The sequence below is a fragment of the Copadichromis virginalis genome, linkage group LG12 (genome assembly GCF_057382275.1).
Source record: "Copadichromis virginalis isolate Kocher_CV1m ecotype Utaka linkage group LG12, C_Virginalis_male_GT1.1, whole genome shotgun sequence".
NCBI classification, from domain to species: Eukaryota; Metazoa; Chordata; class Actinopteri; order Cichliformes; family Cichlidae; genus Copadichromis; species Copadichromis virginalis.
In genome coordinates this window covers 5,180,215-5,205,807 of record NC_140629.1, presented here as the reverse complement: position 1 = coordinate 5,205,807, position 25,593 = coordinate 5,180,215, and the positions used below count along the sequence as shown (strand labels likewise).

The 25,593-nt window shown below is 42.6% G+C and overlaps 3 protein-coding genes across 7 annotated transcripts; 1 reads left to right on the top strand and 2 right to left on the bottom strand.

Moving 5' to 3' along the window:
* The first annotated feature begins 1,523 nt into the window (after positions 1-1,523).
* Positions 1,524-22,153, top strand: mlec (malectin). Of its 4 annotated transcripts, none has more exons than XR_014923229.1 (7): positions 1,767-2,542; positions 2,929-3,149; positions 3,637-3,815; positions 4,125-4,301; positions 7,012-7,069; positions 7,189-8,307; positions 9,926-12,541. XR_014923229.1 is itself a non-coding variant. In XM_085474472.1 (7 exons), exons 2-7 carry the CDS (start codon positions 2,948-2,950, stop codon positions 22,069-22,071), a joined length of 741 nt encoding a protein of 246 aa, XP_085330598.1. In that variant the 5' UTR covers positions 1,767-2,542; positions 2,929-2,947; the 3' UTR covers positions 22,072-22,153. The 4 variants fall into 4 exon arrangements, 3 of the variants coding, with proteins under 3 accessions (XP_085330597.1, XP_085330598.1, XP_085330596.1); XM_085474472.1 differs by lacking the exon at positions 9,926-12,541 and adding an exon at positions 22,058-22,153 and having other exon boundaries at positions 7,189-7,299; XM_085474471.1 differs by lacking the exon at positions 1,767-2,542 and adding an exon at positions 1,524-1,760 and having other exon boundaries at positions 7,189-12,541.
* LOC146696359 (uncharacterized) lies at positions 14,565-17,530 on the bottom strand. The gene is made up of 3 exons (XM_085474473.1): positions 16,652-17,530; positions 15,643-15,787; positions 14,565-15,506 (listed from the first exon to the last, which is right to left on the bottom strand). The coding sequence occupies exons 1-3, from the start codon at positions 17,256-17,258 to the stop codon at positions 15,182-15,184; spliced, it is 1,077 nt and encodes a 358-aa protein (XP_085330599.1). The 5' UTR covers positions 17,259-17,530; the 3' UTR covers positions 14,565-15,181.
* hps4 (HPS4 biogenesis of lysosomal organelles complex 3 subunit 2) lies at positions 17,588-24,341 on the bottom strand. Of its 2 annotated transcripts, none has more exons than XM_085474467.1 (12): positions 23,928-24,340; positions 23,574-23,664; positions 23,268-23,411; positions 23,062-23,169; positions 22,496-22,612; positions 22,112-22,206; positions 21,934-22,006; positions 20,208-20,332; positions 19,439-20,102; positions 19,194-19,320; positions 18,757-18,868; positions 17,588-18,470 (listed from the first exon to the last, which is right to left on the bottom strand). In XM_085474467.1, the coding sequence occupies exons 1-12, from the start codon at positions 23,957-23,959 to the stop codon at positions 18,299-18,301; spliced, it is 1,860 nt and encodes a 619-aa protein (XP_085330593.1). In that variant the 5' UTR covers positions 23,960-24,340; the 3' UTR covers positions 17,588-18,298. The 2 variants fall into 2 exon arrangements, with proteins under 2 accessions (XP_085330593.1, XP_085330595.1); XM_085474469.1 differs by lacking the exon at positions 17,588-18,470 and adding an exon at positions 19,044-19,070 and having other exon boundaries at positions 18,804-18,868; positions 23,928-24,341.
* Between the last annotated feature and the right edge of the window lie 1,252 nt (positions 24,342-25,593).

Genomic DNA, 25,593 nt, shown 5'->3' with positions numbered 1-25,593 from the left:
AACAGATGCAGCGGTTTATTTAAATATGTGCAAACATGCGTGGGAATGCAGTCGGTATAAAAGACAAAAACAGAGCTTGTGCAGTTCTGAAGAGCTTGAAAGTCAACATTTGGTGAGACCAAATGTTGTTCTTTAACACAGCCTGAACTCCCTCTGCCAAGTTTTCTTGTAATTTCTTAAAGTTGTCTTCAGGAATAGTTCTCCAAGCTTTTTGGAGGACATTCAATGCTCTTCTTTGGATGTTTCTGCCTTTTGTTCCATTCAAGATGTTTCTGTAACGTTGAGGTCCAGGCTCTGGGGAGGCCTAATCCATGACTGATAATGTAACATTGTGTGTTTTTCTATCTAGACATGCTTTTAGTGCATTGACAGTGTTTTGGGGATCATTTTCATGCTAAAAACGGAAGGTGTTTCCAATAAGGCTTGCTTAAAACCAAAGAGGTAGCTCAAGACTGTTATACTGTACTGGGCATGTCTGTGAGTCTGCTAGCTGGGTATGTTTTGATATTATTGTACAATCATCAAATGTCATCTACGGTTCTAGAAAAAGCATATGACAGGGTACTAAGAGAGGAACTGTGGTACTGCATGAGGAAGTGAGGAGTAGCAGAGTGAGGCAATGGTGAGGTGTGCGGTAGGTGTGACAGAAAGGTTCAAGAAGGGGGTGGGATTACATCAGGGATCAATCAGGGAGCCCCTTCTTGTTTGCAGTGGTGATGGACAGGCTGATAGATGAGGTCAGGCAGCAGTCTTTATGACTATGATGTTTGCAGACGACATTGTGATCTGTAGTGAGAGGAGGGGACAGGTGCAACAGAGCCTGGAGAACTGGAGGTATGCTCTGGTGTAACAGTGAGGATGCAAGGAGTGGTGGGTGAAGGTGGGTGAGGTTAACTGTGCCTTCTTCCTGTGTGAACTTTTATCAGTTTCGTTATTGAGAATATGTTTGACAATTACATGCAAATTAATAATTTTCCATAAAACAAACATACATACATTTGCTTTTATAATCTCTTTATTAAAATTCCCAGGTAAGACTATTCAGAAACTGACCATATTCAGAGTACTCTGATATGTGCAGCAACCAACAAAGTTAAAGAACACGTCTGTTTTAATGCTTTGCCTACATTTTCAGTGCAAGATGAAGTTTTCATGCACAAACAACCAAACACTGAGGCGGGCACTGCAACACCCACGACATAGCTGCACTATCACGTGCTGCCTCTGGGTTATTTGTCTTCTGGAGAAAAAGATGTAGCCGAGCCCTAAATGTCTGTAAAGCAGCAACAAGCCAATGTGCTTCGTGGAAACACTAGGTCTCTGTAGGCGTGTGCCGCCGTAACACTACGGTCAGTACTGGTTCAAACAGAGAAACAGCTGCACTAAACTATTTCTTTTTATTAGGCTTTATTTTAAGAAGAAAGGATATTTAGCAAGTTAAAAAGGGAAAAGGGCAGTCGTAAAACACCTGTCATCCGTGGCGGTTGGCCGTTGCCATAGCAACTATCTTCATTCATCTCTTTCTGGCCAAATCTCAGGTGCCCCGTGTTCGCGCAGAGGGCTCTCCTGGATGCGCGTTGCGTTGGACTTTCCCAATTGGCCGAGACCCTACCATACCGGAAAAACAGGGGGCGGTACTTCTTCTTAAAGAACACGTGCTGCATGCTGTATGACTAGATAGTTCAGTTCATTGTATTTAAAAGAAAAAACAAAATACTGGAAGTACAGCGTTGAATATTTTTCCCCTTTGTTTTTACAGAGTGAGTAGAGCTGTCAGATTTCTTAACAGCCTTCCCTCGAGCGGCTTTTTTGAAGGGACTGATGGTTAAACCGACGGGCAAAAAAAAGCTTTAATCCTAAGCAAGTATTGAAAAATACAGCACTTCACACGCTGTGAAGTCCACAATGATAGTTTCATTAGAGTTTAGAAGTTTTAAAATATTTTTATGCCTCATAGTCACTTCCTAAAACTCTTCTAAAGACTCTTATGCGCTATGTTGCCTTTAAGGCTAAACTCGGGGCTTTCAAGCTGAAATCCCTCACTTGACGTGGAAAAAAGACGCACGACAAGTCTTGCCTGTTTCTATTAAGTGTGCATAATTGTTCCAGCCCTCAAAAAGTAATTTTCTGTCATATTCTTCTAAAAGTGAATTAATAGCTGTGTTTTTTGTGTTTAAATAAAGAATTGTGTGATTGGTTTGTGTTATACAAAATGTGTTTGACGGTCCGGGAAACCTTTAAGCGGCGGAGTAAAGTGATTGGACGAAGTACTTGTCAGTCATTTGAAGTGTAGTTAGGTAGCGTTGTTCCGCCCCCTGCAAACTGCCAGCAGCTGCAGCTAGCAGCAGAGCAAATGTTCATTTGGATGCACACATTGAATGAAAGTCAGTGTAGGAGGCTGTAGTCAGCAGCAACTAACAATATCTGCACTAGGTGAAGTTATCGCACAGTGTAGATTTTAGGCACTCAGCTTCACAGGGCAAGCAGAGACACGCCTATACTTTGGAAAAATCCAGGTTGGAGATATTTGTGGCAGGGGAAGGTAAGATTTGCCGGGCTCTCATTCACCAAGAATTTCTGGTTAGACAGGTAGGTTAGCTAGCAAGCTAGCCTAGCTAAATAACCAACGTTATTCACTGCTAATTTCTCGTCGTCTTTTATTCTTTGGCCAATGAATACAGAGGTGATATGTCGTGACTTTGTCACCGTGAAATTACAATAATTGTTTAATAATTGACTGACATTTTCCGTGTGTATGTGCAAAATGCCACTGCCGGTACTGTTAGCATACTGGCTAACTTAAAGATATCATGTTTCATGTCATCAAGACGAGCTTGCTAGCTCCTGACACTGGCTAATGTGGTACAGTTAATGTTACATGCCGCATGCGGGGAAATACCGACGCTGAATATCTGTCTGTGTGTCCAGGAGCAGGCGGTGTGAGGTAATGCAGCGGGTCACGGCGCAGCTCGTCGCCGGGCTGGTCGCAGCGGTGCTGTCGCTGCTGTCCGAGCAGTCCTGGGCAGATGGTGGGGGGCCCAGCCTCTCTGAACGGGTTATCTGGGCTGTAAATGCCGGGGGCGACGCGCATGTAGATGTGCACGGTATTCACTACAAAAAGGACCCACTGGAAGGGAAACTTGGTAAAGGTGAGTGAACGTGATTAACTGTTAAGATGCGTGCGTGTCTTCGCTAGGCTTCACCTCTGATGTTCTAGTGAGAGTGACATTGTGAAGGTAGGTGCTCCACGGAGGTAAAATTGGCATTTCCTGCAGAAACCCCTGCGTGTTCTGGCTTCCGCAAGTAGCTCCAAACTTATGAGGAGTCAGCATAGAGGGCTACAGCCCCGCCCCACTCAATATGTAGAGGAAGCAGGTAGTGATGTGATCAGCGTGACTGGAGAACAGTTTTTGGTTCCATTTTTGAGGCAAACTTATTGAACCTTGGTGAAAACGCAGCATGGTTGGTTACTTTTTTGACGCACGGTGCTGTTATGTCATCAAATGTAGAGAAGGTCTGTGGGATTTTGCAATATGCTGCAAGTCAACTAAAGCAGCACATTTCTAGTACTCTTGCTGTTAGGCAGATCTTGTCTTCTGATTGCATACCGAGCCTGATGATGTTGTCCGTTTGTAGCCTCTAATTATGGGATGCGTCTGCCAATACTACGGTCCAATCAGGAGGACCAGATTTTGTACCAGACAGAGCGCTACAATGAAGACAGCTTTGGATATGACGTCCCCATTCGTGAAGAAGGAGAGTATATACTGGTTATGAAGTATGCAGAAGTTTACTTTGCTCAGTCACAGCAAAAGGTAAGGCAGTTTTAAAAGGCTGTTCATGGTATGATTTGCTAATTAATAAGAAGTTAATTTAGTGAGAATAATGAATAAAGGGACAGGAAGCATTTTTATATAAAAACATTTTTTGTTGCATTTAAATTGGTTATGGCCCAGTATATTTCCCATCTCATGACCACTGTGTAAAAGGAACATCATAACCTCACCTTTAATCCACATTTTCTTGTACTTTATGAGTTGTTAATGTTCCCTGTTAAACGTGTCTGTGAGTGACAGTACAAGAATGAGGTGTTAATCATTACTGATTCAGGAATGTTTTTCCAGGTGTTTGATGTTCGTCTAAATGGCCACGTGGTGGTGAAGGACCTGGATATATTTGATCGAGTAGGACACAGTACTGCTCATGATGAGATCGTGCCCTTCTCTATTAGACGGGGCAAGCTGAGCGTGCAGGGAGAGGTGTCCACTTTCAATGGCAAGCTCACTGTGGAGTTTGTAAAGGTGAGTTCTAATTTGTTGAATTATCTGAGCTTGGCTATTTTTACACACGGTTTACATACTGTGTGGGATGGGGCTGTAGCTCAGGTGGCAGAGCAGGTCAGCCACTAATCAGAAGGTCAGTGGTTCGATCCCAGGCTGCCTCCTGGCTGCATGCTAAATATCCTTGGGCAACCCCATGTCTGCCAACTGGTGGTGGTCAAAGGGCCCCCCTGGCAGCTGTGGCTACAATGTAGCTTGCCATCACCAGTGCATGAATGTGTAATGCAGGCCATTTACATAAGAGTGCTGTATTTGGAAGTATTTGTCAATTGTTGAGCTTAAAACACTTTTCTTTATTTTTCTTTTTTTAAACCCAACATGTCCAAAAACGGCGATGAACTAAGTGTTTAATTCTTATTTTCTATATCTTTAATAGTGTTTTAGCATTGTAAGATGGCAACAAGCAGCTATGTGTAATAGTCAGAGGTTGGGAGAAAAGGTAGTACTCACTTTATGTTAATATAACTCAAATGCAGTTTGATCTAGATATGAGCATAACTACTTGTGTGTCATGGGTGCCATTACCCCTGACACACATAAAGCTTTGCATAATGAACTCCCTTTGTGAAAGTGTCTCTTGATAGCCAGTTGGTGTGTGGGCTGTGAAACTGACTGATAACCATCCAGTATCTTATTGGCTCTTAGGGGAGAGTGAACTTGATGTGGCTTTTTTTTTTTTCCTGTTCCTACTATTATTGTCAAGGAACTGAAGAAAATAACTGGCACAGCAGATGCTGTTTATGCTGTTTATGGGTGGAGTCACAGAACCTGTTAAACTCAAAAGCCCCTGAAGAAAAAAGCCTAAAGCCCAGACCCTACCATGCTTCTTAAAAAAAACAAATAAATAAATTAAATGATGTTTTGTTTTTTTTCCTCCCTGATATCACTACAACTACCTGTTAGATTATGAATTGTTATAAATAAGCTAAAAATTAAACCTAGGTGTACATCACTTGCTTTGATGCTTGCAGGTGGTGAATTCAAATTAGTAGCGGAGGAAGGACAGGATTACTAAGAGTGTGGCACATCTGTGGTTTTCATTCTTTCTGAACAGTCTGTTTTCATGTCACAGATGTAGCGTGCTGTTTCACATTCGTTTCAGTGATTTTGCGTTTATTCATTTCTGGATCATCTTGACACACGAGCTTTGGTAAATATCAGGAGAATCACATCAAGATATTATCTGAAGCTGTCCTTTCCAACATTCAGCGCAAAACAGGACTCTCACTGCTAGAAGTGGTTTATTTAGTTCAGGCCAGGGTGTTGTCTGAGTAGAGGACAACCGCGCTGCCTGTGAATTTATTGGATGTTTACTTGCATCTATTTTCATATCGACACAGGTGGTCAGAGTTTTGTGGGTAATGTCTGCGAAAGTTGGGGGTGTCAAAATGGTTGGATTGGTTAACATTGTAACATCTTATTTTCCTTTAAACAATGTAATGCTAATGTAATGATTAAAAATAATAATAATAATTTCATCAGTGCTTGAACCCTGTGTTTTGAGGCATGCCCTTGTCTCAGCTGACTCACAAACCTTGTTGCCTTCCTTGGTATCATTTATCCCCCATAGTGTCTTGAAGCTTTTCAACCTAATTGTCTTTAGAATAGTTTAGATCGTGCATCTTGTACCATATTTTTATCTTGAATCTCTTTCATGCTCCTGTTAATAGTGGAGTCGATGTTATCAGTGAGGTTCCCAATAAGTGCCTTTGAAAATGGAGTGTGTGTGTGTGTGTCTACTTAATTAGGTCAAGTAAGTTTTTATTGTTGTTGGTTTTTTCTTTTTGAGATTTATTTTAATTCATTGATGTGACCTGCTATTTATTTCCTTATCAGAAGTTAATAATTCTTATTTTGTTAAGTATCTCCAGTGTGAGTGTAGCAGCAGTATTGTGTTTCCCATTCACATAATCCATCATGTTCGACTTTAGACTTTTGAGATATAAGAGCATGAATGAATTAAAATCAAATTTACTTGACCTAATTAAGTAGGACTACTTACACACACATATAAAAATACATAAATCAATAAAATAATAAAATGCGCACATGCGTGTGACTTCTTATTGACTGCTATTTGCGGTTTTGGAGTGACGTGGCAACATGACCAAAATTAAGTCATGGGTTCTGTTACTGTACAAATATTCTATGTAGTGTTCTCATTTCAAATGTGTTTAACTAGTTTCACTGAATGACTCCAAATTGAAATTGTCTAGTCACCATTTATTTTCGCACACATGCATCATAATTATTACACTTTTCAGTTTATACTAATAAATGTTGATCAATGAGCTGCAGCCATAGGGGGAAAAAAAATACAGCTTTATGATTCCTTTTAAAGCTCTGAATGACAGCAGGTAGCCTGTTTGTAGGGCATGCAACTGTATGCTAAATGTATAAAGTGGCATACTTGGGAAAGTTTCTGCAGTGACCTCTTTCTTCCATTTTTTTTTTTTTTGTGGACCACTGGCACTCTTTGCATTTTTCCTGTCTAAAAAGATTTCCTTCCCTGAATCAGTTGAACTCCATTTGGACACAAAATGGGATTAAATGTACACCACAAACTGAATGGGAAGTCGAGAAACAAATATGGAAACTCAAACAACTAAATGGGAGCTTTGAAAGTATATGTGGATACACGTTTTGCTTACATTTGAATCTGCTGTTTCAGGGTTATTATGACAACCCCAAGATCTGCGCTCTCTACGTGATGAAGGGGACATTAGAAGGTGAGTCCTGAGATTGTTAAACACTTGTTCAGCACTTTACAGTGAAGTGTGTTGACTAAAGCATTTTGACTTTCTGGGACCAGCGAGCTCTCCCTGACTTTTGTTCTACATCTTTTAAGATGTACCAAAGCTTCAACCTCACCCTGGCTTAGAGAAGCCCGAGGACGATGACGACGACGATGATGAGGGTGAAGTAGGCGAGGAAGGTGGGAAGAAAAAGCCCCCAAAAGGTACCCATCACAGGGTCCAGTCAGGCCCCCGAACACCAAACCCATACGCAGCTGACAACAGCAGCCTAATGTTTCCCATCCTCGTTGCGTTTGGGGTGTTCATCCCAACACTGTTCTGCCTCTGCCGGCTGTGAGCTAAAACTATCTACTAACGAGACGGACACGGGACTGTGAAGGAAGGGAGGAGGAGAATGAGGGGGGGAGGGGTGGTAACAGCAGCACAGGTAAAACATACACACAGGAGAGGGCTGGACAAGGAAGTACACAAAGAAGACAATAACTTTTGGAAGACCCACTGCAAGACGACGCAGATGCTGTAAGAATTGGGGGGGGATGCAGGAAGTGTATGCTGTGCGCTTCTCTGTGAATTTGTTTGCATCCACCTCTGCTGACCCTTTTGAACAGTGTTAGCCATTTCCACACCAGTCCTTCAAAGGCTGGGGAGAAAAAAAAAAAACATTTCGGCATTAAAAGGATGCTCAAGAGTGTTTGGTCCGGGACGGTTTTTGTAAACTAAAAAGCATTGCTTTGTACGGGGCGTAGAAAGAATGCACTCCTGCTCAGCATCTGGCCAGACATGTTACTTTCAAATTGGAAATGGTACTGCTGAGAATTTGATTAAATAGAACTAACTAGAAATCAAACACGGTCACGGTTAATGGAAATGCAGTTGTCATCTGAGAGACAAGTGCAGAGATGGAATATTCGTATCTTTCTGTTCTAGTTGGTCCTTTTTTGTTGACGTGCCATCTTCTACCTGCCATGTTGAAATATCAGAAAGTCCTTTGCAAACCGGTGGGCTCACTTGCTGTCTAATTCGCCTTGCCTTTACGTAAATGTAGGTCGGGTTTCAGAAATGCGTCTGTGTGCAGTGATGAACATCTTTGGTATTGTTCCACCAAATACTAAATCAGGGGCATCAAAAAATGTGCTCATCTGTGATAACAAATTACAAGACCCTATTGGAGTTTGTTTGGTCGGTTTTTTTGTTTGTCTGTTTGTTTGTTTGTTTTTTGGGGGGGGGGGGGTCATCCCGAGGATGGATTTATTTTATAAGTCGCACATCTAATCTTTAAAAAAAAAAAAAAAAAGCAGTTTCCTTCAGTAAAAGACGCCATATTCATATTTGGTGAGAGGCAAAGTTCATGCTGTGAAAAGCTTCATTGAGTCAGTTACATCGCTGTATTTTCTGTGACATCTGCCTTTTTTTTTCTGTTCATTCACTAGTGCGTGTCTTTTTTGTTTCACCAAAGAATGTCATTTTTGTTATTTTATCAGAAAACTTCAAAGATGGTGGCCTGTTGTTTTTTGTTTTGTTTTTTAAATTTGAATTTTATATCTCTGTCCAAAATGTGTTTTTAAAACAAATGTGAGTAGTTGACTCTGAAGTGTTAAACTATCACAACAGGTCAGGACTTCTTGATATTAGGATTCTAAATGATTACAAATCACCCCCCCTCGATACACTTGCCATGTATTCTCCAAGTCACTCTTTGTATATCGGATGTTTGTCCTCTGAGAGGTGAGAAAGCACAACAATAATATAAGTTTAAAAAAAAAATAATAATAATCAACTGTGTACCGGATGTTATGTGTGAACCTTTATTCAATTCTTCTCTTAGCTTTTTCCATTCTGTTGTCGTCAAACGTTTCAGTGTTGCCTGTACATTTTTGAGTAGTTACATTGTGAATTTCCCGTGGGGTCATATTTCGGTCTTTTGAGTTGATCAAATTGGGACAAAATGAAATCTATGAGCCCCCCCCCCCCCCTCACATATCTATATTGTCGGCGTCCGCTTTGATCTTTTGGACAAAAATGTTCTTGTTGGCTTTCCACGCAGACTGAAAAGAAGCTTTGTTTCTTGGTTTTGGTGGCGTTGTTGTGAAGTCTCCTGTTAATGTATCTAGTTACTTACCTTAAGTGCTTAGCTCTACTCTGAGGATGATTTTGTAACTTTGCCTGTTTCACTAATGCGTCTTAAGTACTCACCACCCATCCACCCAATCCTCCTCTCCCTTCTCTGACTAGTATTGCTGTTGCCATACGCAGTACTTGAAAAGTGATTAATAATTCAGGCGTCGTGGATGCTTCCTTACTCCTCAGTCCTCCTCATTGTGATTAATGGTGGTTTAAAAATTTGGTGCCAGAAAATATTTAGCCAGTTTATGGTAGTGTTGTGTTTTTTTTTTTTTTTTTTTTTTTTTTTTTTTTTTTTTTTTTTTTTTTTTTTTTTTGAATGTTGTAATATCTTACTCTTATTTCATACAGACTGGTGAGAAATGAAAGAACAAACCAACAGTGTTTCAGTGTGCCTTGGCACTGATTCCAGAAGTTTCCAGATAAGTGTGTCACGAAGGAAACTGACTGGTGTCTTATGCGGGAGCTTTAGCATGTTTGGGTTGTTTTAGTGTGAAGTTTACTCATATTTTCACTTTATTTTTGGTTGGGTTAAGGCAGCCAAACCTGGTGGGGTTTCCTAAGTGGTTAATTGTTAGTATCTTCAGAATTTTGCTGGTGATGCCAAAATGCCTTGACTGAGTCTCAGCATGTTTATTTTTTATTTTTTTAATTGGAAGTGAGACTAGACTTGGACCCTCCTTCAAGTCACTCCCATCGGGTTTGAAGGTTTGTTTGTTTGTTTTTTGTTTGTTTCTTCTTGTAGGACAAAGATGACCATTTGATTGCGTTGACCTTTGCCTTTATGGTGGCACTTAGGCTCGCTTGATGACACGGATATCGAGAATGTGTAGTCCTTCCATCTGTCTGCATTTTCTGCCACTTATCCAGGTCCCAGGACAGCTCCTTAAGCAGAGATCTCTCTCTCCCCAGCCACCTCCTTTACCTTCAAGTGTTCCTAGGACAGAGAGACACAATCTCTCCAGCGTGTCCGGGGTCTACTCCAGCCTAGTCCCAGTTGGACGTAACCGAAACACCTCATCCAGGAGCGCAGATCAGGTCCAAGTCAGATGCCTGATTGAGCTGAACTGGCTCATTTTTTTGCAGAGATCCAGCAGCTCTGCTCACCTGAATAGCCATCCAGTCTTTAAGGCAGAACCTAGACACCATTCAGAGGAAGCTCATTTCCACCGCTTGTATTTGCTCAGTCTTTCTTTTGGTTGCTATTTAGAGTTCATGGCCATAAGTGATCCACAGGTAAATCGACAGCTTCGCTTTCAAGTTCAGCGCTCTCCTCACCATGACAGAGCACTGGAGCATACACCTGCTCCTTCCTTCTGTCTCACATACAAGACCTGGAGATACTCAACCACCTCCACTTGGGGCAACAACTTGCTCCCAGCTTGGTGTGGACTCTCCACCCTTGTCATGTGCAAGCTTGCGTCCATCGCTCAAAGAAGCCATCAAGAAATTTTTATAGTTCTTTATTATAAATAGTGTACTATTTATAATATAGTGTACAATTTGCATGGTTTAAAAAAAAAAAAGGGGGGGGGGGGCACACAATGTCCTCTTGGAGCCTTGTTCTCACCCCTTGCAGGGAAAATATAACACCAGCTTCAGGGGGCCAAGTGGACCCAAGCCATCCCATCAAAATGCCTCATAGCACAGCAGAAAATAAGGTCTCCTCGCTGCAGTCGTCAAGTGTGTGACTGATTTTTGTTTTGGGGTTTGTTTGTTTTTTCTTTATTTCATTTGTCACCAATCTGTGTAAGCGCCTTTCTTTCCTCTGAAAAGATGCAAGACGTTCATTTAATCCAGCGCCAAAGTCACCATATTCTGCTCCTCTGCAAGTCTACACAGTCGCGTTTGTATATAAGGTACAAGATCACACTTTTTATCGTGTGACGACAATGTTTTTGGTTTTAATTTGGGGTTTTAAGTGAGGGTTTGTTTTTGATCTTGTTTTGTTTCTTATGAAGATGACTTTGTGGCCTTTTCTTCTGGGGAGAAATGGTTATTGGTACAGAGTATAAAAATTCTAACAGGCAGCCAGATGAGCTGTCTGTTAAACAAATGAGATTATCTCTGAATATATGGGATCTTCCATTGCGTTAGGTGTAATTTAAATCGGAGCGGGGCTGACCTGGAGATATTTTATAATACGCTTGGATTTGTTTGAAATTTTTTTTTCCTCAGGATTTGTTTTAGTTTGACTTTTTAAAACGTGATATATTATTGGTGTGACATTTTGCACTGCCTCGTGTATTTTAAAATGTCGTGTGTGTGTGTGTGTGTGTGTGTGTGCGCGTGTGCATGCGTCTTTGTTGCCTTGAATTGTTAAATACAAATGCGCTTTACCATCATTCGCCTTGAGGTGGCTCTTTTGTTGGCTTATGTCAAAACAGCCTTTTATTTTATTTTTTTTCTTCCTTCTCTGTACAAAAAACTTTTCAGGGCTAGATTTTCATTCCACAGGAAGGACTCTTTTTAGGAGAACAGGACACATGTTAGAAGAATTAAAATGTATATCAAGTCTGTTCTTAACCTCAACTAAAAAAACACAAAAGTTTTGCAGGAAAAGTGTAATAAACATATACCCACAACTTATTTCAAGCAGTGTCCTCACATCCTTCTTTCCAGACCTTTTGTTGTTGGTCTCGTAGTTAACTACCGCAGTGGAATGAAGATCTGCTCTGCTTTTTTTCTTTTCCCACAAGAGAACCAAAGAATTTCAGTCATTCCATCCAAATTGTTCATCAGAGTCCTAACATGGTACAAAATAATTACCTCTCATCCTTTCTTTCACCTGGGAAACGTGCTAAATCAAGCTAACACGTCATTTCATGTCTTGTCATCGCGTTTATTGAGGCCATGCCAGAATACTCAATCTTGTTTTTGTTTTGTTTTGTTTTTTAAAAATCATTGTAAAAGAGTCGTTTGAATTGCTCTGTAATTATTGTAAAATTGTTTTTGTTTTGGCATGTTTTCTTTTAACTTTTTTTTTTTTTTTTTTTTTTTTTTTAACTAAACGTGAGATCAACTTAAACGGAAACAAATTTGAACAGCAGAAATCAGCCAACTTGCCCATTGCCCAGGCAGCAGCCCATTCAATTTGAACAGCCGGGTCTGCTGCCGTGAATGTGTATGCGTGAGACATGGAGTGTGCAAGTTGTACCTTATACCCACGTGTTTGGTAAATAATTGCTCTTCTGAGGGATGTAAGCAGCAGCAGGTGGACTGAGAAACTGTATACGAGACCCCTGATCTTCTGCCTCAGATATGGCATATATGGGAACTGCTGATAAATGCTGTCTTTTTAATAAATGTGCTATTTTATCAGAATGTGTTGCTGCTGTTCTTCCACCTCCACCACCCAGGAGTTACCACCTACAATTATTCCAGGTCAGTTAATATTTGAACATAGTGCTCTGGTTAATTGAATTTCTTTTAGGCCGAGTACTTTGGAATTAAAGTGTGAAGTATGCTGGACTTGGTGTAGCGTACAAAAGTCTTGAGCCACCCCTCATTTCTCTTTCTTTTGTTCCGAGGAGCCAGAGTTGTATTTAAGTAGTGTTATCTGCTCATTTTCCCTGCAGTCCTTGTTCCTCCCCCACTTTCAGAGGAACTTATTCCGTTACGTTACCAATCACTTGAGCATAAAAGACTCGTAAGGGATAAACCAGTAATATCTACACATAATAGAGAACTTGGCAAAACAAAAAGTAGTATTTAATCATTTTACTGCTTGTAGCCTGTTGCAGGAACACATCTGTTCCCATTTCTTTAGCTATATTTATGAAAAATTGTAAAGATAACAGTTTGACACACAAACTAGTGTTTTTACTCCAACAAGGAGACTCCCACAGAGCTGTTAGTTGAAAACTTGGTATTTCTCTGCATGGCAAAAGCCTAAACAAATATATCTTCACCAGATGAACAGTTTGCAAAAGTAATTTATGGAATCTAATGAGGTCTTTACTGAAAAATCCATAAAAGATCTGATACTGAGATGCATCTGGACAGAAGTGGTCTAAGTGGAAAGAAGTCGTGCTTAATGAAGAGAAACGAGGAGAAAACACTGATCTATGCTAAATGACACGAGCTGGACTGAACAGCAACAGATCTTATGGAGTGATTAATCCAGTATGTACAGAGGTACAACAGTGAGTGTAGACAGCCATCTGTGAGACACAGCGTTGGCGATCTTTCCAAAATTGGTGAAATTATGAACACAAAGTTCAAAAAAGATTTAGATCAAAGTTTGACTGCATGGTTCAGTCATCCACAGCACCTATTTCCCATTTTCTTAACAACATATAAAGAAATGAGGGACCACTGTACCTTTTGTTGATGCATGAATAGCTTCCAACATATTGGCTTGGCTTGGTAATTATTATTGATCTATCACACATTTGTCTGTATCAGGGTATATGTCGTCTGATATGTGCAAATATATTTTTAAGAATTTGTTTTTTAACTGAACTGCAGTAAAGATCAGGTCATCAGATAATTCTTGTTATTACTTTAAAACCAGTACATCATTTGATACCGCCTAAATATCAGCGTTAGCTAAAAATCCAGGACAAGCAAGGCTCTACCTTAAACCTCTTAACCTTAAAAGTGCCCGTGTCATGTGACGCCTTGCATAAATAACACAATAACATACATTATTCATTTTTTTTTTTTTTTTAATTACTTCACAAATGGATAATTGTCTCTCAGATGATGGTGGCTACTCACTGCCTGAACCCTTTGGCCAGATTATTGTTATTCAGATTAAGGGTAGCAGCTCTCAAATAGCTTTGAGTGCCTCACCCCCCACTGGCAAACTGAGTCAGAGGGTGAGATATTTGTGTGTGTGTGTGTGTGTGTGTGTGTGTGTGTGTGTGTGTGTGTAATAATAGAAATACTCAAATAGTCTAAAAAGGCTAAAAACTGAACAAGCCTGAAACTGAATACCTCCACAGAGGCTGAAAACACACATGCCACACCACATCAGGAACATCTGGATCTCATTTTGTGTCATATTCCTTCAGTTTGGTATATATTTGGCGATAAGATGCAAAATTGTATCTCACAATGGTAAAGAATTGTTCCAGAAAATAACAATTTTGAATCCAGAAACAAAAAAGAATCTCTTCCAAGTCAGGCAAAGCACCACCTCAGGACCGCCTGGGGTTTTTTTTGGGGTGTTTTTAGCTGGGACTCTCATCTCTTATTTTCTGTTTGTCCTTCATAAGTATATATTTTTATTTTGAAATCCTTATTGAATGGCAGCAGCGTCGTGCCATCTTATGCCTTGTGTTCCTCGGTGCCATAAATTTAGGGACAGCAACACAGATAAATAAAGTCAACACTGTCGTCTAAAGAATTTTATTAATAGCTGATTTATTGTGTAGCCAATAAGTTATTTTATGGTCAGTTCAACCACATAAGCAAAGCAAATTTTGAGTAAACAAATGAAACAAATGAAAATCACAAAAAAAAGTGAACGATGATAATCATCGGTTTCTGAGGTAGGATAGAAAAGTGTCACAGGGTCCGAGGGTCTAACCATACGTCCTCACAAATGAACAGAATAATCACAGCTCAGTTCAGCATGGTCGCAGCACATGTGCAAGCCCTTTGTTTGTCCAGGTGTTGTTTTTTTCTTCTTTTCCCACCAACTGTGAAAACTTCTTTAAATAGAAGCACGAGGCAGATTCATGCGTAGCTAAAGGAGGACAGCTGCTGAACAAAGCAGACTGAGGCCACGCGGTTTGCTGCTGGACCGAGTCTCATAACCACAAAATTACACAAACTTACAGTATGTCATATTTGCAATGTACATATTTACATATATAGAGAGAGAAATAGATAGTTTACATAAGCTTTAGCCTATAAATTAATCATTTTGACATTTGAAGTGCATCCTTTTGTGTTCAGCTGGTAATGGCAATAGACTGATGAATGCTGCCATGCAAAAACAGTCAGGTCCAACTGTTAACCTGATCCAAAATAAAGAGCCATGAAAGGTGTGTGCGTAAAGTCAACACCACCAGCTCTACATGACACCTCAGTTCCACCCTGACTGCAACCCAGGACCAAGCCCAGATCCAGAGGACGACTCCCCAACATGTTGTCCTGCGGATCCTTTACGAAGGGGTTTTCACCCGGCGGATCTCCACCGGACAAAAACGCCACCCGCCAGATGTTTGTCAAGCTGGGGCCCTGCCTTCGACCACCTATGACCTCCTGTGCGCTGTGGAAAAGGAACAGCAGGTCCACTCTCAATTCCACGGTGTGACCCCGTGACCCCAGAGTGTACCTAAAGGTGGCAAGAGACAGTGTCACAATCAGGCCAGCCATTCCCAGAGCCCATCAGTCAAATGATATTACTGGGTCTTGAATAAGAGTGTGTGTAAAAACACCAAAAGTACATTTCTTGAGTTTTGAGCCTGTACCTTGTAGGAAGCTTGTGCTTCGCCATGGATGGAAGCACAGGGCGGATGTCCAGATGTTGCGGGTTGGAAAGCTGAAGGTGAAGCTCGGCTCTTGTAACCGTTAATGACAAGATCTCCCTGGTGAGGACAAACTCCACACCCGTATCTGGTGAGGCGGAGAAGAGGCAATTAACAGTCTGCCAGAGTCACGGTACAGCATTTCATGTCACAGAGAAGCACATTCACTCATGTCAGGCTCTGCCGCAGAGGTGATGTTTTCACTCCTAATGCCTTGTTAATGAGTCAGCAGGATGTCTCAACAATTCTTGAAGGGAACATTAAGCCAGCTAAGACTCATTTGTGTGCAGATAACACAGTCCACCCTGCAGCTGCATTATTCAAGTCATTATCCACCCCCAAACTGCCTTTCTGTCTTCACTTCACCTCTGCTGAAAAATGATATTTTTAAAGGGAAAAGCCAGAATGCATACTCTGTGTGTGGCTGCTTCGTGTTATTCATGTTTCTTTTGCTTAATTTTCTGCTAAATTAGGTACCAATTCATCCCTGTAATTTATTCACTTAGTTCATCGCTCATTAGACCCATTCAGAATGGTTTACTGAACAAAGTTTCTCTTCTCTCCTGATTAATTTGCAGCACAACTTTTTTTAAACTCTGGAATTATTAAGATTCTTAATATAGCAGGTAAGCTCAAGAAATATGAGAAGAAGCTGTGTGGAGGCCAGCTGATGCTTACAGATGTGAAGAGTCCGTTCCCGTGGTTACCACACAGCTAGTTTTATGTATTGAACTGAACTCTGTTTTGGAGGATTAACCACAGGGATTATCTTCGATCTTCGATTTTAGTTGGGTTTTTTGTTTGTTTGGGGGATTATTTAGAAATACTCCCTCCCATCAGGATCAATCCCGCTCAGCACATCTGACCTCCACAGGACGAGCATGAAGTTAAAGTGAAAAGTTAAAGTTTCTTTTGCCTGGGTGTATTCTCTCTTTCTTTTTTTTTTTCTTACCTCCTCTCATGCGACCTTGAATCCCTTTCAGCCTCCTGCAGTTTTCTCCTTCTTGACAGCAGCGGTAGACGCGCCGGACGAAGCCGAACAGAGGTTTTCCTGGAAAAACCAACCCACGTGAAGCTCTCGCGGAAAAGTGCCGCATGCTGATCTCCAAACGCGTCCCGCTATCCACGCGAGCTTCTTGCGTGTTCTCCAGCCAAGGTGCTTCCAGTTCCGCGCACCGGTCCGTGCGTAAAGTCGCTTCGTGTGGCTGCCGTGACAAATGCTCCGATGTGCCCACCGCGCGCCCGAACACTCCACAGCAGCTCAGCATCATTAAAATGAAAAGTGATGTAATCCGCGTGCAGTTTGAAGAGGCCATGGTGAAATCCCGAATTCCGCCCAGTGCTTTTCCAGCGACGAGGAGCGGCCACTTCTTCTCTGATGCCAGCTCTCCAAAGCCTTGCGGCCAGTTTGAACCCCTCGCTATTATACCCCACTGACAATGGGGGGACAACACACCACTTAGAATTTGAATCCTGGCCCTCCTCACAGTCCCTGCCCCTCCTTTTGTGCCTTGCCCACCCATTTGACCCCCGCTGCCTTTTATTGAATGCGCCTGCATAATTAGGCGCCCCCAGAGCGCCGAGCAAGCCCATTCACATTCAGCTACTTAGCTAATTGCCCTAATTACTCCATAGCTGGATGGTCGAGAACGACCTTACTCGGAACACGTATAGGGGAGGATATTCTGAGAGAGCAAAAGTATGAACATCTTACAGGCATGCGTTTGGCATTTCAGACCGTTTTGCACACACCTGTTCATGGTCGTTTGAACGGAGGCATTAAGCAAGAGGCAGAAAACAATAGGCTCCACACTGAAGTCATAAGAAGGTCAGGCAACCCCAGCTGTTTTCAACAAGTTATGAGAAAAGTAACTCATAAGAGGCCAACTCAGAGCGGATCACATTTTATTTTAAAACACACAGAAGTTCATCACAGCAAACCTCTTCTCAGACAACCTTCGAATACACACATTTTGTGTAAATGGCAGCAATAAAGACAAATCACAGTCCTAATAGCCAAATATTTAAATAACACTTTTTGATTGCTGACATAGAGTTGATTATAAAATGCTTTAGAACTTCTAGACAAATAAGCCAATACAGGAGCAGCGAACAAGCACGTTTTTCTTCTCAAATGTGGGAGAGGATAACGATTCTGGCTTCAGTCTAAATGCATGAGTGAAAGCAACAGAAACATCTGCTGCAGACAGTTACTTTATTTTTTTTTTTTGTCTAAATGTAACAAATAAAATTAGACTCATACAAGCATGGAAGTAAACATAACCTACTTTAACTAAGCTTTAACAAGCATCCACTGTCATAGCAAATTTATAGTTACAATATAAATTTAAAAAAACAGTTCTGCTGTGAATATGAGATCCACTAGGGTTTTACAGCACAGTGCCACAGTGTACGGTAACGTACAGCATGGGAACAAGTAAACCACAGCTGGAGGGCAGCAAAGAAGATGTAATCCTGTTGTAAAATTTCCTACAGCAGAGCTTTTTTTTCCATTTTATTTTTTTAATGTTACTTACAGGGCAGTTCTTCTCCCAGTGAAATACATTTCCTCCTGAACGGGCGACCCGACGCTGCCCTGTCAGAGCAGGTTAACCCCGTGTTTCAGCAGTCTGTGCCGGGCCTTGCTGGGTAGCGAGAAAGCGCTGTCCTGGTGGTTCGGGATGCCCGAGTTCCTCAGCGAGCCTCCGTTCTGCTGGAAGTAAGTCTCCTGGGCCACGCTGCGGGTGCCATACACAGCTGTGCTGGCATTCCTGCCGACATAATGTCACGCAGATTTAAATTTCCAGCCCGCTGTGCAACAAACAAACACACTAGAGAAGGCAAACAGTGTGGGAGGTTTTTACCAGTAAACATCAGCTGTCAGAGCGAGATCCACGCTAGTTAAGGGAAGGTTTAGGTTCAGAGGGATGAACGTGATAAACTGTCAAATAATCCCCCCTCCCTTCTAACCTTTACTTGAGTAGAAGAAGAAGAAGAAATCCCCCTGCCCCCTCCACCCTCTCACACCAAAAGCTACTGCATCATTGCCATGCTGACCTGATAATAGCCTCCTGCAGAGTCTCAGTGTTACAGAAATGCGAGTGAAGAAGTGATGTGGCTCTGACAAAGGGTTGATCCCAGGCTCCCCCTGACCGGCCAGACAGGTTGGCTGCAGAGACACACAATAACAGAGGCACATTAACCTGGACAGGCATGCCTGCAGCTCAAAAGAATGCTGATCACAGTCCTTGAAATTAGCAGTTAGCTCATGCAAAGACAATCTACCAACCCTCCCCCCTCCTAGCCCCACTGCCCTGGGTAGAGATGCAGGGACTTATACTCACTTCAGCAGAAAAGTGAAAGTTGGAAAACTGGAAGAGACAGAATGTTTGGGAATATCAGATATGAAAAAAAGCTGAAAAGACAAGCGCAGGGAGTGCCGAATATTTAATGCAGGGAGACAGCTGATTAGATATTTAAGGGGCAGTTATTACTTGTGAGCGTGCTCTGAATGCAGTCGAAATGGGCAAAGGTGTAGGGCCCTGGACCTCCCGGGGCACCCGGAGAGATGGTCCTCAGATGGGCCTCCAGTCCATTGAGTGAAGCCAGGCTGCTGTGATACTGGAGACAGATCGACAATGCCACGTATCAGCATGACAAAGGCAAAAACAACGCACTCATTTGCTTGAATTTAAATTGAGCTGCAGTTTGCAGAGGAAAGACAAAACACAGCCCTCACCACTTCCTCCATAGAAGCGGCGTCACTCATGAAGTGAGGCTCCACCAGCAGAGCCAGCACCAAGCCCTTCACTCTGTGCATGTACAACGTCATGGGGATCAGCGCATTCTCCTCTGAGGCGTCAGAGAGACGATGAGGAGGAGGAAGAAGAGGAGGAGGATCGCTCTTCCCTGCCTTGTGGCCTGAAACACTCCCACGGGAGACTCTGCTGTCTTCCTCCACCACCTTATCATCGTGCGGCTGCTCATTTCCAGACTCGACCGCTTGAAACTCAAACACACCCCCAAAAGCTCCCTCCACTTCTCCTCCATTTAGATGGGAGTCTTCTTCAAACACGGAGCCGTCTCCTTCACTGCGAATCTGGCTGCGACCACCTGTGCTGTCGCGGGAGCGGCTCTCTTCCGCCTCATCTTCAACAGTGTTTTCTCCATTTGAGAGAAACCTGAGCGACTGTGGAGATGGGTTGAGGGAATTGGCAGCGCTGTGGGACGAAGCCGGGCTGAACACATCGGAGTCTGACAAACGAGGGCTGAGGGACGCCTTCTGAGGAGGTTTGGATAAACTTGGATTTGACACCTGTGACTCAGTAGAAGGAGTGTCGGATAAAGTCCTTGACAGGCGGGTCTTCTTTGAGGGACCATCTCTTTGTGGCGTGGTAGGACAGCTGGAAGGTTTTAGAATGTCAGAACTGTGTAACAAAGGGATTCAAGCAGCTTGTTTAAATAAGCTTCACTGAATATCATCTGTAAAATAAATAAGGAGAAACCACCTGAAACCTTTGTCGACAGGAGCGGACTGCAGGTCCTGGAGTTCAGGCGCGGTCAGGAACACAGTTGTGGAGCTGACAGTACCGCTAAATGAGCTTGATGCACTTGTTCCATTAGGCCGCTGAGCCTACACAAAAAAACAAAAATATTATTATTATTTGTTGCTGCCTGTTATACAGCAGCAACACTTAAATGCAACAACCAGGAGCAGCAGCACTCCTTACTTCGGTGTCTTTCTGCACAATGACAATAAAGGCTCTCTGAGCACCTCTGAGAGTGAGAGCTGCATCATCAGCCCACTTTAATTATCCACCAGCCCACATCCTCCCAGGGAATCTAACAGGTTTGCTAGCTTGTGAGAACACCTGGCACCACACTGCAATTCTGCCTGCGTCTTTGCATTAGCTGCTTATAGCTGAGCTACCCCGGGGTCACAGCAGCAGCATACAGGATGAATCACTGCGTGTGCTGAGATTAGTTGTCATGGTTTACTCCAGTTTTTCTGTTTTCTGTCATTTATAGGTTTTATTCTTTATTCTTCAACACAGCCTGAACTGTCTTAGACGAGCTTTCTTATACTTTTCTTTAAATAGTCTTCAGGAATAGCTCACCAGGCTTCTTCACGGACAAAACACTGCTTCAATAATGTTGATGTCCAGTCTCTGGAGTGGTCAGTCCATGACTGATGGTGTTCCACTGTGTCTTTTTTACCCCGGTTTAGGGCACTGGCTGTGTGTTTGGGATCATCATCATGCTGAAAAATGAAGCTGCTTCCAATAAAACACTTTTTGGCACAGTGGATGAAAATGATGGAACTCTACTGGGTTCATAACTCCATTAATTTTGACAAGATCTCAAAAACGACTGGTGGGAATGCAGTTCCAAACCATGACAGAGCCTCCGCTGTGTTTTATAGATGGTCACAGACACTCGGAGTGTCTTTGAAACAAAACTTTTACATTTGGAGATTTGGATTCATCACTCCATAAAACCTTTCTCCCCGTTTCCCTTCATTATTATTGGATTTTTCTCCCCTATTTCTTAAGTACATTGCTTTCAGATTCTATTAATCTGTTATAGATTAATAGGACACACTGCACACCATGTTGAGATACACCAAGTTTTCATCAGGCTGAAAATATGCCAACACTTAATATTCATTCATTTTTACAATGCATACAAGCTGCTGTTTCAAACTTAAACAATTTCTTGACTGTTTATAGCCCGTCCACGAGTGACGTTCTGCACTTTAACAGCAGGCCAAAGTTATGCTGTATTTTTTGTTACATTTTAGACATTATTAAAGATTGCCTGCGTCTTAGAGAAACAAATATATAGAGTCAGTGGAGACGTGGAAATATTATGCGTTTATAGACCTATCACATCAAAGAGAGTGACCCTGGATGAAGAATAAGTTATTCTCTGACTTCTAAAGTATGGCTTTTGCAGCTTGCTCAAATAAAGAAATTTGTCACAAAACACTAACTGCACAGTGCATCAATCAAGCATGGTGTCCTCACAGCGGAGGGACCTGCGAAGTACCCTTGAGCTTCCATCCCCTAATTATGTGTATGCGTGTGAATGGGGGAGGGGGCTGGTGCGTCTCGTCTTTTCAGGCTGCTTTACTTACGTTAACTTTTCATTATATCTACGATTTTACTACTGCTGATCTGAAGAAAAAAGAAAAAAAAAGTTGAGGAAACCTCTGGACAGATGTTGAAGTCCTACCTTGGTGTATGTTTCACTCTCGTGAATCATGACCTTCATTGTGAGCCCTGGAGACATCTGTGTGCTGACAACTCTTTGAAGCAGATCACAAAAAAATACATTAAAAAAAAATTTCTGATTTCAGAAGCTGACATTTAAAAGAAGAAGTCGTGGCCGTTCTCTTCAAACGCGAGCTCACCTTCCTCTGAACAGAATACATCCAGCTAACACTAGAGGGCAGCGCTGACAGGCCTGAAGAATGAGGGCCGCTTTGAGCAGGAGAAGAGGGTCAACCTGAGGAAATGAATCCGATGAAATGTTACCTGCAGCTCATGCAGAAATAAACAATAAAAAAAATGATTTTGCTTTTATATTATCATCTACTGAGCAAATCTCCAGCGTGTGCCCACTGTATTGTTTACATGTATCCTGCAGGCACACTAAATAAGCAGAAATGAACCGCTGATGGTTTGTCGAGCCATGCTGAGGTCTTACTCAACACCACAAGATGTTGTTATATATTCTGCCTTCTGAGTGGCGGCAGGCTAAAAGCAGAACCCCACGTGTGACCTTTAGTACTTACGTTAGTCGAGTCGATGGTCTTCAAGCAGCTGAAGATGTGACTAAGCTCTGAGGATCCTGACTGCAGGTGAGAGAGGTACCTCGCCCACTGGGCTGCCAGGGTTTCCTGACTGTTGAGCTGCCAAGCAAAGGTCAAACTCGATGACAATGAGCATTTGGGGATTTTATTCAGACAGGTGGCAAATTAAAGGAAATTCAAACATAAAGGTGGCAGACCACTGTTTAACGGCACGGCCCGAAATGTCTCACATGGGCCGAGATTGCTCGCCTGCCACAGCGTGTGATTCACCTTGTTGTCATAGTCAGTGCTACGGATGAAGCACAGGGAGGCTCCTCAGAGAAGAGACCAGACATGAAGTTTGCACTGACCCTTCACACTAAGTCCACCCAAAACCATTTCAATAAAAAGCCCCACAGTGTTGCTGAAAGCCACACACATAAAGGTTTTTTTGCCCCTTTAACTTGTCACTGGTTGTGCTGTCAGACATCTTGATCTTTTTGTGACGGCTGATGTAAATGTTTCTTAAACCTACGTAGAACAAAGCAGAAGTATTTGTGCAGCTGCACCTGATAGCTCTGGCGGACAGGGCCGTTGTAGAAACAGAAGAGGTCTATCAGCTGGTCCAGGAACTCAGACACGCTGACAGTAGGGACATCCACCGAGCAGCCCAGCGCCTGGGGGAGAAAAGAAAACACATCCCCAGAATAACCATTAGGGAAGCCTGAAATATCACAAGAGGTTGCTGCTGGACCACCAGTAGAGCCCCACTCACCCAGAAGAAGTCGTCTTTCATGCGGATGGCGAACTTGTTGCGCCGCAGCCTGAGCGTGCGCGCTGGAGAGGAGGAGAGCTCGGAGACGCAGCGGCCCACGCCGGCGAGCTGCCCACACAGCAGCTCCTGTTTGTCTAGTGGGGTCTGACAGAGACATGTGATGCTTTCACAGACTTCTCTGAAATCAAGCTAAGAACATACGCACACAAATACAAGTGCTGGGAGATTGTTATCATCTTCGACACACTCCCTAACACACACACACACACTAGACGTGCAGCTTGCAGCACTTTGTGTCAGCCAGACCTTTTCAGGGTAGAAGTAGCAGATTCCGTCTCTTGTAGGATCAGCCTCTCCTCTGACCTTGGATCCATCATATAGGAAGAAATAGTTACACCTGCAGAAGTAAACACACACGAGTGGCTAAATGTGTCATTTAAGAAATAAAGAAGCAAGAAAAGACACATTTCATCCACGCAGTAGTAATACTGTGCTGGAAGCAAGCATCTAATTAACTTTGTGCATAAAGATATGTGTTTGGTTTGCTATAATAATGTAGTAGCTCACTATCAGCTAAGTAGCAAAGCCGTGTATGTTTATGGTCCATCCTGCATGCTGTAGCTGGTGTCTGTAGTAAAGGTGGCTCTCAGCGGATCTTACATTCTTGAATCTGGCTGCAGAAGCTCAGCCATGACCGACGCGAAGCCCCCAGGAGCCCCTCAGTATCTTGTATCCATCCGCCCGAGCAGGCTGCAGATGCACTCTGACACACACACACAACTACTAAAACACAAAAAGTGGAACTGATGTTTTATCCGCGAATTCTGATCTTAGTAATCGCCTGTCACGCCGCAGACGGTCCGCTGTTTGCCGCAGATCACTCAAAACACGGCCACGGAGCGTGTTTTCACGCCATGTTTACGTTTCGCTCGCCGTAAGTTTTAATTACTTCCACACAGAGAAAATATCGCCACTTGAGGAATGCAGGGCAGTCACACGCAGTGGAAATCATGTGAAAGGACGGCGAGCTCACAGGGACAAACTAGTGCGCCATTACGCTGCACATTACTAGAAAGGTGAAGACGAGAGTGTGTGAGGATTACTCACTGCTGGTTGGCGGATTGCCTCTTAGTGTCACATTGATTATGATCCCAGTGTCGGTGCTTTTACGTGAAATTGTTGTGAAAAGTGTCCCTTTCTTCTTATTTTGTTTGTTTGTTTTGTAAAACCATCATGGCGTTTTCAGACAACGTGCTTCTTAAACATCTTTGAATGTATGAATCCTGCACAGTCAAATGTGTCTATTTTAAGCCATTTTTATTGGAAATGAACAGGATTTATGAAGGGCTAAAATCAAGTAATGATCAGCATTGCAAGCCTGGTTGCTCCTACTCCATATTTACAGTCTGTCCAGTTCTTTTTTGACACTTAAAACATCTTTATAGAAATGTGATATTTGTTTCCAGATCTCTCTTTAAAGAGACATTTTTTTAGTCTCAGTAAATAGTCCCTTTACCAAAACTTGATTGCAGCTTCTACTTTGTGACAGGGCCGTTCTTTCTGCCTCGGAATGACTTGATATCATTCATGAGAGTTATGTTTGAGGTGTTTTTGACAGATTATAGCCCAAGAAGTCATTTACAACTGTTTAAATTACTCTTTGATTTATGTGGAAACGGATGCTTTAGGTAGAACTTTTAAAAAAGACGAAGAAATCACATCCACACAAAACTAATGTTCTGTTTTTATTGTATTTTATTTTTAAATTAAACCGGTGGCACATTACATGGACCGTTTCTGTGTATTGCTCCATAAGACTTCGACAACAACCGATCATAAGCCTGGAAACGTGAGATGCCCGCGTGCTCTTCATCCTGGGAAAGGCAGTGCCAGAGGCTTTTGGCAGGAAAGGTGACCTCCAGCAGCTCCACTCTCGCGCACGGTGTTAAAGGTCGAGCGTGGATTTAAAACTGCGCAATAAGAACGCATTTGTAACGAGCCCCTCTCAGCATCACGCGTGTTTCCACTGGGACTGGATCGGAAAATTTTGAAACGCTCTACATCTTACAGCCGCTTTGACTTCACATTTTCCTCCGCAGAGCCATCGCACATCCGTTTCTCTGCTCTTGATTAATGATGGCTACCATTCGTGGGCCGTGAACGCGCACCGCTAGCCAGCCCATGGCTGCAGGAAAGCGCGATGACACTGGACTCAGCTGCTTATCAGGTGACAGAGGGAGACGTTTAAGCATGCAGCTGTTCAAAAGGAGGGACCCGAGTTTAATATTTTTGGCGAGGAAGCGCTGTTTTCACTCTCAGTCCAGCC